This window comes from Benincasa hispida, chromosome 11, assembly GCF_009727055.1.
Source record: "Benincasa hispida cultivar B227 chromosome 11, ASM972705v1, whole genome shotgun sequence".
NCBI lineage: Eukaryota > Viridiplantae > Streptophyta > Magnoliopsida > Cucurbitales > Cucurbitaceae > Benincasa > Benincasa hispida.
The window spans coordinates 32,739,024-32,755,977 of NC_052359.1; the positions used below are offsets into that span (position 1 = coordinate 32,739,024).

Here is a 16,954-nt window from a genome sequence, read left to right on the forward strand (position 1 = left end):
AAAAATGTAAACAGAAACACTTAATCATAACAATTAGGGTTGTTTTCAAATATAAGCAAAATTTTATCGTCTATATACGAAAGATTGCGACAGATAACGATAGATTACTATATGTATTTATATGACACATGTAGACATAGGTAGTAGTCTATTGCTATCTGTCGCAATCTATCACAGACCAATTATGATATTTAGTTATTATTTGTAAATATTTTTAACAGTTTTATCGTGTAAAATAAATTTTCTCACAAATGATCTATTTTAGGCCACAGAAATGGAGATTCAACCGTGAAGGACTTTTATTTGTATAATAATATAATGTCACAGCCTTAAAAAGCACTCAAATAGCAAGGAAATCACAATTCATTGTTCCTATACATATATACTTTTAACATATTCTACTCTTTCAAAGTTTCAAGTGTCCAAAGAACACGCTATAACTCAAAACAATGTCAAACATTTTCTCTACTTTTTTCTTTTTATTTTCCATCCCTTTAATTAAGTTCACAGCTATAATAACAAAGATTTTGAAGTTAAAATGAGGGGAAGAACCTATTGAGGTTCCAAGGAAGGGAGTAGAACTCTTCACTTCTCGTATCGAGATTGAACGACCAAAACTTCTCCCACCAATGCCGCCCACTGTCTCGGCGAGTTGAGCTATGGTTCCTCATCAATGTTATGTCCAAGAAGAAAGCAACCACAGCAGCCACAGTTGCTGGGGAAGAAAATATCACTTGCACAATGTTGTTGAACTGAAATGACAACAAAAAACATTGACACTTGAGAAATTCAGACAGCATATTCATCTGCTAATCAGACATTAACAACAATGCTGTTTCTGTTAATCAAGTTGGAGTAAATTTGAGCTCACCCATTTGGCTTTAGTGTGAACAGGACCATGACCAGAAATGAAAAGATACTCATTGAAGTACTGGGGCACAGAGAGGCCCAAGAACAGCGAAAATCCGAGTACGAACTTTGACCGAAAGCTGTTGAGGTTGCAGAACTGAAGGAACCCAAGACCAGCTGAAGCTGTTTGTTCAATGGGATATCATAATAAAAGCCTAGAGTTTAATTCTCTGTAGGATGAGATGAATTGGCTAAACTAACATTTTCCGTACAGCAGCAAATTGAAAACGATTTGCCCCCACCACCCTGACTTTCATTTACAGCAGCATTTCATGGGGTAATGATAAGATTTTTGCATAAAAGTTTATGTTAAAAGTTCAAAATCAAAGCCCAAAAAAAAAAAAAAAAAAAAAGTGATGCATAAAAAGCTTCAAGTCCTCCATTTTTGACATAATCAGAAATAAAAAGTTTGGAATTGTCATTTAGGACAGACACATGTTATTGGAAATTGGTTCATATTCTTAATTTGTCTATCTTTGTCCTGTTTGGTTGTTTTGTTAGTATTTTACTCAAAGTGGATCCATAGCTACATCAAATTTTGGTTTAGGAGGTAAAGGTTATAAAGTTATGATGGCTTAACTAAAGACGATAAAGGCTAGTTGAACTTTGTCTCATTCAATTATTTGTACTTTTATGATAGCTCGCTCACACTCTATAGTTGTTGGAGTAGCTGAAAATTTATGGTCAACTGATATAGATAATTTGAAATAAGCATTAACAGCTATAATAAATAATGGCAGTGTGTGCAATATGAAGTTATTCACCATTCTATTTCAGTAATCTTAAGTGTAGGGTGGTTTTAATGGTTTGTAGCAGGTGGTTTTGGCTTTGACTAGAAATGTTTGCGTGGTTACAAATTGAGTATAATATAAGATGATTTCAAGTCCATTAATAAGTATGGATCAGAATGATAATTAACCACCCTATTATTAATTCTATGTTTTTGAAAATTAAGTTTACCAGCTTGCAGGTTTCTTTATTTTGTGAACTACATTCTAATAACATTTTTAAAATCTTACCTAAATTAAAGTAGTTCGCAAGGTTTTTAGTTTTCATCTGGCCAAGAATTCAAAACTACTTACAAAAAGGTGAAGAGAAAAGGAATAAACACAGTTTTCAAAAACAAAGAGAACACAAAATTCACTCTTTCCTAATCTTTAGCTGGCAGTCTACTATTTGATACATTTAGATTCTTTTGGGTTTTTTCTGAACAAGACTGATCACAGAGCATTGACGATTTTACAATAGAAAGTAACTTACCTACATAGGCAAAAAGGACACAGTACAAAGCTGCCATTAATGATAAGGGAACAGAAGCAAGGACAGCACCAAATTTGCCTGTTATCATGATAAGATAATCTTGAAAAACTGTTAAATAAATAAAATTACAGAAGTAATACTAAAGATTAAGTTGAAAAATCATTTGATCGGTAGTTCTAGATCTTGCAAAGCATAATGGCAAAGTAACATTGCAGTAAATCTGTTTGAACTCGCAAGTTAATAGTTTGAATCCAAGATTACCCAGCACAGAGAAGAAAAGCATAAACCCAGCAGAAATTTGAACAGCTCTCCGGCTTCCAACTCGAGTCAAACCCAACAAACCTGCATTTTCACTGTACAGAGGGATAGTAATCGATTTGGAATCTAACTCGAGTGTTGCAACAGGCCAAAAGATAATTTACTGTCAATTTTATTTCTAATAGGTCCTAAACTGTGAATTTTGTGTCTAATGGTTCTCTAAACTTTAAATCGTTAAATGGAGTCTTAAACTTTCAATTTTTTGTCTGATAGGTTCTCAAAGTATTCAACTTTATTTAAAAGTAATGAAATCTATTAGAACATAAAATTAAATTTTGTATCTAATAAAACATGAAACTTTCAATTGGTGTTCAATGAGTTCATGAATTTTAAATAATGTTAAATTGATCAATAACCTCTTAGACACAAAATTAAAAGTTTGTGAGCTTGTTAGATACAAAATTGAGAATTTAGGGACCTATTCAATGCTTTTTAAAGTTATGGGACCTATTAGACACAAAATTAAAAGTTTAGAGACTTATTAGAAACATTTTTAAATTTTACGAATCTATTTGAAACTTAAAAGTTTAGAAGAGAAAACGTCGTAGATATTCAAAATGCAAAATAGTGGGTGGCCACTTGAAAATACAAATTGAAGATTGTGAGACATTTGAAGTCTCCAAAGTATCATATCAATATTCAATCAGATCGAGGTGATATCTCAAGTCAAATCTGTGAAAAGGGCGACTACTTTTGCCAGCTCTATGCTAGCAATCATCAATATCAGTTGATAACATTTTTTCTTTTGATAAGAAACCGATCGGTTCCACCTTTGTTGCTGTTTAATAAAATGGTTGGCTTTGGAGGGGTTGAAAACCTTTAGGAAGAAGAGTGTTCCACACTGAAGCTCAATAACTCCTCTAGGGAGTCAGTAATTATAAGTTTTGTGATTGTCATTCGATTGTTATTCACAACAATTATAGCCATTTCTTGTAACATTCTATATTTTGTAGTTAGTTTTCATATGACTCAATTGTATTATTTAAGGTACCTAGATAAGAATATTAGTATAATATTAGGATCGGTTATTAGATAAGAAGTTAGTTACTGAATATGGTTAGAAATAGAAGAATGGTGATTGAGTGAAGGAAGGAAGGCAATAGTTAAGTGGTTTAGATCTTGAGTTAGCATACTGATAGGATCCTCCTAACAAGAACAAACTCAAGAATACAAAGAACAAACAAAAAAACTAAAAGATAGAATTATATTGGAATATCATGAAGAAATTACAATATACCTTAGCACATTCTAGCACATTCTAGAGGGCTGAAAAATCCTCTCCCAAATTCCCAATTAGGAAAACCTCACATAAAATTCTTCATACCTTCCTAACACTCCCACTCCTATTTATAGCAATATTCAGCAACTAACTTCCTATCTAATTACCCTTATACCCCTTACTAATACCATACTAATATTCTACTAATACTCCTATTATTTCTATAGCTAGGGGCCTTATACATATTCAAGAGGGAGGTTCCAAGTGTCTTGAACTTGGTTTATCTTGTATTTCTTCATCATTATATTTCAATATAATTCACATCTTAGTCTTGTTAGGAGGTGTCCTAACATATTCTTTCATTATTTCAATGGAAGCTGATCTAAGTATTCAGTACTATGTTGAGCAACAGAGGACTGCTCTTTCTCAAGGACTGTCCAAATTAGCTACTAGCCAACTTAATAAGGGTTTTTCTTACACTGATGCAGTGGATCCAACGCCAGCGCCAAATATACCATCCAAAAAAGTCCCTACCCCCTATACATACATGGAAAAAACATAAGTTCATTCTATCAGAAAACGTCCAACAAAGAAGGCCAATGAACACAAGAATTGGAGGATTGTTAAACTACCAGCCAACCGACGCCACGGCTGAGTACAGATGGGGGTACATGTGTGGCACTCCCATATCTTGCAGCTGCAATGAATGTTCCTGTAGACTATCAAACAGCGAAAAGAGATAATATGAATATGATAGCTTGTTCTAAGACCGTAAAGTATTGAATTTAGAACATCTCGTTAGGCCGTGATAAAGATCCATCATTAAGATAGCTGGTCTCCTATAACTTATGAATATCAAGGAACAAAGAAAAGTGTTGGAAATTAATAGACCTCAATGATAGCAACAAAGGCAGAAGCCATCATAGAAAAAACATCTCCAGCATCAAAACTAGGACGCCCCCATTGAAATGGATAAGGAAACTTTATCCTGTAATTAAATGGGAACCGTTGAAGGTAAATGGAAAACAAGATTTGAGCCCAACAAACCTTAAACTGAAAGTAGAAATTATTCATCAACATAATTTAGGCAAAGTAGAAAGAAAATTTAAAAGAACCAGCAAGATTTGTTGTTCAAGCTAGAATTGCTCACTATTTAGGAGTGGATTTGGAAACCACAGAAGCTAAAAAGTCTGAGCCATTAACAATTAACAATTCAGAGTCCAGCAAGTAAATTAGCATACCAGGAGGCAGCACTAATGAGCCCAGAACGATCAGTGCGGCAACTAAATTGAGTACTTGGAGCTTTATTTTTATATGCACCAGCTGCAGTCAATATCTCTGCATATGCCCAAACAATTGCAACTGACAAAATAACTGCAAATCGATCAAATAAGGCCCGTCTGCCTTTCATCAGGGGCGGAACGTACTGCAGTATATTGGCTAAATATCAGGTAGTCTGAGTGGTAATATAGCATAATTAAGTCTTATAAAAAAATTATATAGCATAATTAAGTAGTAAGAAATAAGAACTTGGCTTAGCAGAAGACTGGGAAGTCCAAGGAGCAGTTAAACTACCCACCTGAGATAATAAAACCACTATGACCAACTCTGGAAGCCCGATTTCAACACAGTTAGCAAGCTGCAACCATCAACAGAAATCAGATAAAACACTTTGTTATTTTCAAGGGAAAGTTGTTTGTATCTAGCCAACTCTCTCTTCCCTCCTGGGCATAAAGATTAGATTAAAAACTTAGCTAAATTCAGTCTTGATTGGACCTTCTTGTTTAATCATCTAACATTTTACATTTTTTCAAATAGAGATCTTCTGTTTAAGGGGGGGTGTTGTCATGATGGTGCAGGGAAGTATCAACTTCTCTTACTTGAGGAAAACCCAGTGCAAAGAGACCAAGTCCGGTGAGAGTGACGAGAGGAACTGCAGATAAAGGGCTAAGAAACCTGCATTACACACCATTCACACATACTGTTTATTTGAAGCCTTTACAAGAAACCCCATATTAATTTATTGCTATGTTTTCTACTCAGTATCATACCTCGCAACAATCCTCCAGAGTCCCAAAAAACCAATGATCATTGGCAGGAAAGACGCAACAATCAAGGCTCCTTGAAGAGCCTTCATTGATTCTCTAAACCTCTAAAGAGAGAGAGAGAAACAAAATCCTCAATCAAAGACAAAAAAATGAAACAAAAGCAATCTCAAGGCCTCTTTTTCTCTAAAATAAAAGAACCTGATGAGGATCAATGTAGAAGTTAAATCTTCGAGACAAAGCTACCGAGACAGCCGGGATGATGAAGGCATGTGATCCACCAATCACCACAGGCAACCGGGTTCCAAACCAAGTTTGTAATAAAGTATTAATTCCCGCAACAAACAACAAAGTGTTTATCATTTCAGCCTTCTCCACCTATGTATATGAGAGAACTGTTCAGTTGAAGAGAAAATGAAGGAGATATGTTTCAGAAAACTGATAAGTTTTCTGGGAAAATGTTCTTACATTTCCACCACCCATCAAAGGAACGATTATAGTGGCGAGTGCAACAGTAGTTCCGAGCATCACTAAGTAATGCTGAAATCCCAGAAGTATGACTTCGGCTGCAGTTATTGGTAGCTTTAATGAGCTCCCATTTTCGTTTAACGTAAATTATAACATATTTATATGAACAATCAAACATTATAAACAAGACTACGCTCTGGATTACACGAGAAATGAAGAAAAACAGAGGAAAGACTTAAAAGGGAAAATAAATCCCTATTGCTTGGAATCCACGAAAACACAGAAACCATAGTTTCACGGGGAGCGATCAAGCTGTTTCACAATCGATTACGAAGAATTTAAGCAACTCTTTGTCAGTTTCCTATATATACTTCGCTACCCAACAAAAGAAAGTAAAGGTTTGTCGCAATCGCAAGAAAAATTTCCCCCCATTTCCTAATTGTAACGTTTTAGGCCAGGCAAACAGCACAGATACCAAAAAAAGTAATGGCTAGAAGCAAAGAACGGAATTGGAAAAGAGATGAAGATGATGATACAGAAGATTGTTTACAACAAAATAACAAAAGGGTGTAAACCATTTGGGAAAAAACGCGGGAAAATAGATGGACAATCAGAGAGAGATGAAGAGTTAGAGATGAAGTAAAAACTCAAAGTGGAAGGGAAAAACAGAGCAGAACAGAGCAGAAGAGAACAGAGAGAGGGATGAGGGATGAAATACGCCATGGGGGGGAGCTGGAAACGCAGAAATCGATGCCGGGAAGTTGTTCTTTGATGGGATGAGGTTGAAACTCGTCGAGTTTCTGGGTTCCTCCGGCGGCCATTTCTCTTTCTCACTGAAAACTCTTCACAGAACGATGGAATGTGTAAAATGGGGGAAATGGAGAAGGAAAAAGGAAGAGAAAGGGAGTTTGGTATGGGTATGGTTTGTTTGTTTATCTTCCTTATTGGTTGGGTTTCTGTTGGTACGGATTTCAGCTTCCTGCAAAAGATGGCACTGACGACACATACACACACAGCAAAGACTCCCCATGAAACCGACGGCGGGCCTGCCTTCTCTTTTATCATACAAATGAATCAAAATATTTATAAAATATAAATATTGATATATTACTTTAGTTTAATTAATTTACACAAAGTATAAAAAACTATAATCGAAAAACAAAAAATATCTATCAAACAAATTATTATTTATGTTTGTTTTTTAAAAAAATAAGAAACATAAATAGTTACTAAATATATTCATATTTTCAGTTCTTAAAAAATAAGAAACATGAAACAAGAAAGAAGAGCAAAGAAATGAGAAACAAAAACGTTATCAAACGGATCCTAAGCTTTAAATTTTGTGTCTCTCTGTTGTTTTAAATGGATTGGGACTTTCATTGAGGGAGTTTAAGAAGGGTCTTCTCCTTGGAATTTGTTGTCTTGAACTATGTTTTTCAGGGGGGTTTTTTTTCGGTGAGTTTGTCTAACTCGTATTATTGTGTGTTTGTTTGTGGTATTACCTCAGGTTGTAATGTCCTATTTTCTTTCTTACAATTCAATCTCTCTTTCCAACGAGAAAAATAAATGATTGGAGAGCAATAATATTTATAAAGTACATATATATGTAATCATTGTTGGCGATGAAATATTTTTACGGTGGAATTAAATTGTTATATTTAAAATACAATGAATAGATGACTAAATTGTTGTAAGTCAAAGTTTAATAATTAAGGTCTCATTTGATAATAATTTTGTTTTTTGTTTTTATTTTTGAAAATGAAGTCTATTTCATCCACATTTCTTATAATAATTTACATAATTTTTCTTAAGTACGATGGTTGAATTCTTAACCAAAATCCAAAAAACAAAAACAACTTTTTGAAAGCTACTTTTCTTAGTTCTCAAAATTTGGCTTGGTTTTTTAAATCATTGGTGTAAATAATAAAGGAAGAAATTTGGATGTAAAAATAGTGTTAATAAGCTTAATTTAAAAGAAAAAAAAAAAAGTTAAATGTTTTCCAAACTGGGCTTAAGCAATTAATTAAAAATGTGTTTTAACTTTTCTTTTTCTTTTTTTCTTTTTCTAATCTTTATTTCTTCTTTGGTATAATTGATATTGATTAGTTGATTGTTTGGAAGTGTAAAGAGAGGAAGGAAAAGGGGGGTGACTTTGTATTAAAGAAAATTTATTATTCTTCATCAAACATTTTAACTTGACTTACTCTTTTTTTTTTCTTTTTCTTTTTTTTCAGAACAATTATTATTATTATTATTATTATTTTAGAATAGGTGATATTAATAACAATTATTTAAAATAGTTTTAAAGTGAAATGATAACATGTTGGTTTTTAATTTAACTTACTATGTAAGTATGATATCATGAGCATTTACTGTTGAAGAACACGTGTCAGTCACTTATTATTACGGCTTTAACAAAAAAAAAAAAAAAATCAAATTGGCATAATGCATAATTTCAACTAAGAGGACAACGTTCAAATCTAAAAAAATAATGGTTTACTATAATATAATTAATGTATATATAAGTTAATGATCAAATATGTTAATTAACCATCACTTATAAATAGAAAGGAAACTAATTATTATAATTTTTAAAAAAATTAATTCGAATCACATATTTCATGGTAGTTAACAAATACATATGTTAGTATAGTTTATAGTCTATGGTGTTCTTTAAGAACATTGTAATTTTAATCATCTAATAAAAATAATTATGAGTTTTAAATTTTAATTATGACTCAATTGATAACCATATCGTTGGTTTTAATTATACCCAAGCTTTTTAAAGTTTTATTGTAACTCTATAACTTATAAGTTTACAGTTTGTTTTTTTTTTTTTCTAAATATTTTTTGTAAGCTTTTACTATTGAAATTTATCTACACAGAAATTTGAAATTGCTTATGTGTGAACACATCTAAACATATATATGGAGAAAAGAATAGCGGTATATAGCACATTTGTGAGCCATATTTGTTGTTACTTCCTCCTTCAATCCTACACCCTCATTTTTTTTAACTATTCTTAACCTCTAATTTGTCTTATGGCGAGTGTGTTTAGATTTATTCACTCAAGTGACACATAGGTACAAGATTTTCTTTATTGAATTTAATTGCAAAAAATCTTCATTGATTGTTTTAGAAAAAAAAAATCAAACTTCAAAAATCAAAAGGACACTTTTCAAAATTTAGAGGTATAATTAAAATCAGTTAAAAGATATTTTGGATAATTTAACCAATTTTTTTTATGAATTTTAACATTTTGTCACAATAAGAAAACTTTGTACATACATTAGGAATGATCTTTTTAAACACATTAAAAAAGAAAATTGACCTTGAAAAAAATTAAATGCCAAATTGATTAATTATTTTTTAAAAAGGAAATTCAGTGATTGCTAATGATATGTGGGGTTTACATGGTAGGGGTATTTATGTCTTCTAGCTTTATATTTGTTTTGGAAAAAAAAAATATAAATAAATAAATCTCATCATAGAAGAAATGACACTTGGACAGGCTCTTCATCCCAAATAGATTTTTCCTTTTTCATATATAATTTTTTTTCGCCAAATGGTTAAAAATATTATTATTATTAATATTTTCAATCTTTTATTTATTTTTTGAAGGATCAAGTTAAAAAATGTGGATTTTCAAATTATTGACAAAAATGGAGACATGAGAAAATATTTTTAAAAATAGGTGGGAATGGAAAGTATTGACAAAAATATGTTAGTTTTGGTATGAAAGGAAATCGTGTACGGGGTACAAATTAACATTTAATCCAATCAGCACCGCGTCGGCTCAATTGGTTGACTGGTCGAAGAGATACTCGTGAATCGGGTCCATGATTTTTTTCTTTTTTATATGGTACATGAGAATTTTTCTATATGAAAATTGAGAAATTGAGATCTAAAATAGTATGTGGTGGCATTTAGGATTCAATTTCCATTTCGAGTCACTATCACAACATCTGAAGTCTTAATTTCGTCCAATGTTTATCAATAGTCAAAAATAATATTGTAAGTTTGAACGGATATGGGTATTTTGTACAAAAATGACAAATTAAAGAATATCTTTTATAATTTAACAACATCTTTTAAAAGAAAAGAGATCTCACAAATTAAAAAAATGTGATCATAATTCTTACTTCTACACATACTCACAGGTAACAAGTCATCTCAATTTAATCAAAATATATCGCAATATACAAAATTTATTACATATATCAATGAGGCAAAACAACCATGAGCCTTTTTTAATATATATATATATTTTTTAATGTTCAGCAATGTTGAAGTAAAAGATTGAATCATCCAATGGTTTGAATTATGCAATGATCATTTTTTTTAATAGTTTGATTTTAAACTATATTTCATAAAAAAAAATTAAATATTATGTCTAAAATGGAGAGGAAATTGGCTCATATCATTTTAAACACATGTGACAAAAATATAAACATAGACTACCTGTCTGATTGTTGTTTACTTTGAGGAAGTAATTGAGAAGTGTAATTCTTAGTAAAAAGGAGGTTGGAGAATTGTTGATGGAAGTTGCACCAACCATGATTCATTTCAATTTTTTGGCAAGTTGGGTTGCCTTTGTATTATCAAATTTCAACTATCAATTTTTATTATCTTTTCTTAAAGTTGTGTAATCAATTTTCTAATAATAAAAATATTATATTCACCTTCTAAAAATTCTCATCTAAACTATAATATTCATAAAAAATAAGGTTGGTAAAAATGCATGTATCGAAACTAAAGCAAAACGATTCAACTCGTGGTTATGAATCGCAAATTTCATGTATTGCACGATTCAAGCTTATCATCTAAACTTGTGTCTTTTCATTTTCCTTTTTTTAAAGAAATAATATAATCTTTTCGATTTCAATTTTAGTGTATGATACACGATATGCTAGAAGCTTGATATACTAAAATTGATACACTAGAAGCTTATAATACACGATACATGATACATTAAAATTAAATTTTGATATACGTTCCGTTTACGATTTGACAACCTCGTGTCAAAATACATTAATGAAATCAAATATATGATGTGGGAATCCTTCATCTTACCATGCTTAAGGTTCTTTAACATATCTAGAAAGTTTGTCTCTAAAAATATGGTAGGAATTTTACTCATTGTGGGGAGTAGTTTATGGTTTCTATAATCGAGGCTAGAGATGTTTGAAGGTTTTACTCAACGAGTTTGGTTGAATGGAATATTTAAAAACAATATAAGTTTCAAACTAAATAAAGGGATTGATACCTTTAATTTCAAAGTCAAATGCATTTTGACATAGAGAAGCCATGGACATGGATCACCAACCTAAACCTAAATCAAGAAAGCAAAGCATTGTTTTCTTGATCAACAAAGCATACACTAAGTCTTATCAATCAACTTTCTAATTAACATTTTAAAAACAATTAAAGGAAAAAACTTACCAACTCCATCTTCTTGTCCAACACAAACAAAGATTGTTTTTGGTAAACAATGTTTAAAATTTTATTTTATTTAATTGAAATTGCCAAAATCTTGGTGTAATGCAAGTACACATATCAACTATAATATAGTAAAATGGCCTAAGAAACCGAAGATCGTCCTCAAGGAATTAGATTGATAACCTATTATCTATTTTAAAAATCGTTCCAATTTTATTAAAGGACTGACTTGTGATGTAAATTAATTAAACTAAACTAAGAAAGCAATAAAGTGATTAAGTATGGAAATTATTAACAAAGAGATATTCTAGGGAATAAATTTTATTCATGAAATTACTAAACTCAATTGTTTTAACCCCTGAACTAATTAACATAACACATAGATCTATGGGTCTTTTATCTGGATTTTTCCTTTAAAAACAATATTTTCTTTATTTTTCCTTTAAAAACATTATTTTCTTTCATTTAATTACTAATTTCTAATCTTTTGAAACTAGATAATTAAGCAAAATATTAAGACTCTTCATCAACAATCTCTACTGTTATCTTACTACTCTACTGTGTTCAAAGGATTATGAAATCAAGATTCTAAATATTCATGAAATCAATCAAACATCGATCAAATATTCAAAAGAATTAAGAACGGTCATGTTAGAAAGTATTAATATAAATTAAAGTCAACATCCACAAAATTATTTGGCAATACTCCATAAAATCCATCTAATCCTAGAATAATGAGAATCTAACCTAACATGGCTTCCATAGACAGAACCATCATTAAAATACAAAATACAAAAAATAATCTAAGATTCAAAAAGAGAAAGAAGCTGTATTTCGGTGTTCCGATTTTGTTTCCGTGGTGGAATCAACCCTTCAACATTCTTCAATCGACTCCAGCATCAAGGACCTCAGTACTATGCTCAAAACACGATTTCTAAGCCTCAAGAACTCTTTATGATGGTAGTGTTGGGTTGTATGTTCTAAAACTCACAGTTTGTAATGTTAAACATTTTCTATTATCGATAAAGATGTTATTGACATTTATTCAATACACTTGTAAAGACTAAATCCTGGCTATTATATGAATACTTGAACTTTATGTGGTGACATAAAGATGGATCAATTTCGAGTAAATAATAAAATGGTATATAGTATATGAATAAGGTTGGGTGCCTTATTCTGATAACACTATCGGATGTGACCCACTCTGTAGTTATTAAAATTTGTTGTAAAGTGCTACAAATGAAGTGATCGCTACAAACGAAGTGATCTTAATTCATTCATGTAGTGACATAAGGAGCGGGGGCATCCTATGCAATGAGTTTGCATAAGATCGGACCAAGCAATAAGTCACTTTTACTTTATAACGCTATTTACTGTTTAAGACCTACTATTTCAAATCGATGACCTAGGTAACTCGACCTTAATCTGAGCTAACTATGAACTCCTGTTTATTCGGGATTATCCTTAAATTTGCATAGGTGAGGGTTGGCTCAACAACGTCAGCTCAATAAGCCTCCCATTTTAGGGGTAAGACCGGGTAGATAGCTTGGGACATAGGGTATGAGACGGAATTCATACTTACCCGATTTAAGGATAGTAGAAAGGTTGTTCTCTTAAGTATTAAATCTATGTCTTGAACAAGAGGCCCCACCCTCTCATTGGCCCGAGAGAGACTCGGTTTAGTGATTGGATCATGAATCAATTGTTCATTAGATGATTAGTGGGACTTAAGGAGCAAGATGTAATTTTGGGGGTAAAACAACATTTGACCCAGCCGTTATTATGAACAACCTGTGAAGGGTCGACTTACTGATTGTGGTTAAATCAAGTGGACATAAATATATCTGTAGTGAGGAGAGTGCGACTACTGAGCTATAGTGGTGTGTCTCGATAGTTAATGAATAGTGATTAATTTGATTCAAAGAGTTTAGCCAATTAATCTCAAATCGTTGGAGCTCATGATTTGTATGTTCATAAGGTCCCTCTACTAGCACGTAAATCTTGTATTAGTACATTGAGTGAATTTGATGCATTCAAATTCAATCTGGGAATCTAATTTTGAAGTGTTCAAATTTTAAATTAGGATTTGAATTTGAATTGTTCAATTTCAAATTAGGGTTTGGATAATTATATTCAATATAATTAGACGTTTAATTTACAAAATTAAACATAATTGGATAGTTTAGAAATATTTAAATGATGATTTAAATATTAATTACATGAAAAGGATTCATGTATGAATTAGGTGTTTGATTAATTTAATATTTGATATTAAATTATTTTTTAAATGTTTAATTAATTATTTAAAAATCAAATTAATTTTCAATTATCAAATTCAATTTGAGAAATTAAATTTATATGTGATTAAATTTTGAAATTTAATCAATAAAAGTTGAAAATGAAATTGAGATAGTGGAAATTTCCTTGCTTTTTGATTGCTTGGTGGATTAAAAACAAAATCAACACCTAGATCTTCATGTGAGTGCCATTTGAAGTGTCACATGGCTGATACATCGAATACTTGCATGTATGAGAGACTTAAAACCTTTAATTTTTTTTTAGATGGAGTGAGAGGCTGCTGAATTTATGAAATTCTGCAGAAATTCTGACCCTTTCTCTAAAACCCTCTCATCCCTCTCTTAATTAAGCTCAATCTAGAGTTCAATCACTCAAATCTAAATTGGAGAATAGTAGAGAAGATATCTTGGTGGTTCATTGTTGATTTAAAGTTTAAATTCGTGGAGAGCAGCTTGAAGTTGGAGGAATTCTTCAACGATATAAGTTCTGAAACCCTATTCTTTGAAAATAATTTTTAGCATGCTTTTAGAACTCAAATTAATAGTAATTAGAGTGCTTATTGATTCTGATTGCTTCCACTATTTGCTTGTATAATCCATCAAGTAGCTAGCCAAAATCCCTAAAAAATATATAAAAAACATTCCAAAAATTGTAGATTTTTTTTTCTTAAAATGGCCCAGTGTTGCAGTGCTCTTGTGCTCTTGCATAGTGTTGATACGTCCTTTACAGTATGGCTCTTTTCTCCAGAGGACTGGACAGATTTCACCTTTTCCATTTGTACAACTTTCTTAGCAACAACTAACCTCTAAGGAAAAGAGCACGAGAGGTATTAGCTTTTAAATTTAAAGGTGGATTGAATCTTACCCCACTTCTTCTTGGCGAGCTAGCAATTTCCCTCTCAACATCCTCAACTTTCTCTTCACTTACAACCTCAACTAGATCATCATCAAGCATCTCGGGGCTTTATATGCAGTTCACAACAGAGATGGCACTTACATTACACACATTTGTTACTAGTTGGGAAGAAAGTTTCCCATACTGAGTGTCCAACCTACTGACCGTGTCGACTAGCTGGGAGATTTGGGTAGTCATACTACCCATGTAAGAGGTAGTAGTCTACTGCAACTTCTCCTAGTTCTATTGAATCTGCATGGTAGACTTTGCCAAGCTCTTAACCATATTCATCAATCGTATACTCGAACTGCTCTAGCCCTGATGTCCTTGGTTGCCTCAACGATTGACACTGTACATCCGACTGTCTAGCTAATTTTCAGCTTAATTTACTTCAGGAGCAGGCTCTTGAGATTGTATCTTTGTAAAGCAAACATGTTTCACAAGAGTAGACAGTTCAGCAATGTTCGAACTCCGAGAAGGCATCGTCGTACACACCCCCGACTTGAGCAAATAAAGACAATATTCACCGATCCAAGACTGTACTACAAACGTAGTAAGGTGGTAAGATCGGGGTCAAATCCACAGAGAGACTAATGATCAACTAGGAATATTTAAATATTCCACGTGAGAATGGAGGTTTTGTTGGTGTTTTTTGTAAAATAAATTGACAATTGAACAAAGAAAGCAAATAATTAACACAGAAAAGGGATTGGATCAAATTGATGGAAAAGTCTTAGGATTTGTTTGTATGATTTTTATTTTCTATCCTTAAGCACTAGTTAATTTTACTAATTTTGTGAACCCTTTAACCTATTAGAAAATCTAATAGCCCAATTAGCCAAATTCGATATTAAACCAAATTAGCCCTATTCAATTTACAACTCTTCCTTCTTAGCGACATACTAGTTAAAATTGAATTGCATTACAACAGGGTTCAATTGTTCAGACATGCTACAAGCCAGAAAAGCCATATCTTATAACATGATTAATTGGGAAGATTATACTAAGGCATACATGAGTTTGGCCAGAAAAAGTCTAAACCCTAAATATGTGATCCTAATACGTGTAACTAAATCAGTCAATATTGCATAGGCTATGACGATTTTGCAAACAAGAACTTTGATAAATTAATTTATCATATCAATTAATTGAAACTCTATTAAAATTAACACAAATCCACCCAAAGGGTTCACTTCAATTAAGTAAATTTAACTAGCAATCCTTCAAGAATTAAGACATATAAACAATCCCAAGAGAGTTTACCTAGCCTCTAAAAGGCATATCGAAATTACAATGATTGGATGAGAAACGAGGCTGACTATGACGAACTTTGCACAACAATTCGACTACAATGGCTCCCAAAATGGACTAACTCTTCAATTTTTCTCGATTGCTCGTTGTGTAGAGTGCTGACCCGAATGGCTCTTTTATAGGCTTTGTTGGGGTTTATTCCCTAAAGTCTCGTGTCCTATAGTTTGTAAACAGTATGTACGAACGCTTGTGTTGTTAATATATGATATTTACTTCATATCTTGTATTTTGCTCATTTACTTGTTTTATTTGCTTTACCACAAATCAATAAACATAAAATCCCTAGTTATCTGTATGTGACACAAGCATGTATGTGATGACATACAAATGGATCATGTCTTGAGTGATAACCAAAATGGTCTGTAGTATATAGATAAATGAGGGAAACCTTATCCTTGTAATGCTACGGATGCGACTCGCTTTATGAAATGGTCACAAGTGTTGTGACTTATCACAGATGGTCTGATCCCGATCATACGTGTTGGGGACATGCAAGCAGAGGCATCCTATACAAAGAGTTTGTATAAGACTTGACCACAAAGTGTTAACGTCTCGTTATATAACACCGTTCATGACAGAGACTTCACTTCACTAGGATGACCATAGGTAACATGACCTCAATCCTGAGTGAGTTGGGAACTCCTACCATTGAGGGCGGTTCTTTGATTTGTATGGGTGTGAGTGGTCAGGTCGCCGATTCAAACCTACTATTTTGAGGATTCGTCTGATTTGGGAGTTGGGAACTCAGCTGCACAAGATGGAATTCACTCCTTCCCCGAGGCAGGGTAAG

The 16,954-nt window shown here is 32.3% G+C and overlaps 1 protein-coding gene across 2 annotated transcripts; it reads right to left on the minus strand.

The window, feature by feature from the left end:
• Positions 1–275: 275 nt before the first annotated feature.
• LOC120090153 (nucleobase-ascorbate transporter 4) lies at positions 276–7,252 on the minus strand. 2 transcript variants are annotated; one of them, XM_039047671.1, is made up of 14 exons: positions 6,938–7,252; positions 6,220–6,317; positions 5,953–6,129; positions 5,758–5,858; positions 5,587–5,662; positions 5,286–5,345; positions 4,948–5,132; positions 4,598–4,694; positions 4,339–4,425; positions 4,185–4,243; positions 2,431–2,522; positions 2,170–2,247; positions 872–1,032; positions 276–752 (listed from the first exon to the last, which is right to left on the minus strand). In XM_039047671.1, exons 1-14 carry the CDS (start codon positions 7,038–7,040, stop codon positions 534–536), a joined length of 1,593 nt encoding a protein of 530 aa, XP_038903599.1. In that variant the 5' UTR covers positions 7,041–7,252; the 3' UTR covers positions 276–533. The 2 variants fall into 2 exon arrangements, with proteins under 2 accessions (XP_038903599.1, XP_038903600.1); XM_039047672.1 differs by lacking the exon at positions 6,938–7,252 and adding an exon at positions 6,425–6,900.
• Positions 7,253–16,954: the final 9,702 nt, after the last annotated feature.

What these genes read in the sequence shown, in the direction of transcription:
- LOC120090153 (XM_039047671.1), bottom strand. Translation starts at nt 7,040, where the DNA reads ATGGCCGCCGGAGGAACCCAGAAACTCGACGAGTTTCAACCTCATCCC. An exon ending in GCCGTGGCGTCGGTTGGCTG is followed by an intron (nt 4,244 to 4,338) that starts GTAGTTTAACAA and finishes ATGTATGTATAG; the next exon opens with GGGGTAGGGACTTTTTTGGA. An exon ending in TGTCCTTTTTGCCTATGTAG is followed by an intron (nt 1,033 to 2,169) that starts GTAAGTTACTTT and finishes TTGAACAAACAG; the next exon opens with CTTCAGCTGGTCTTGGGTTC.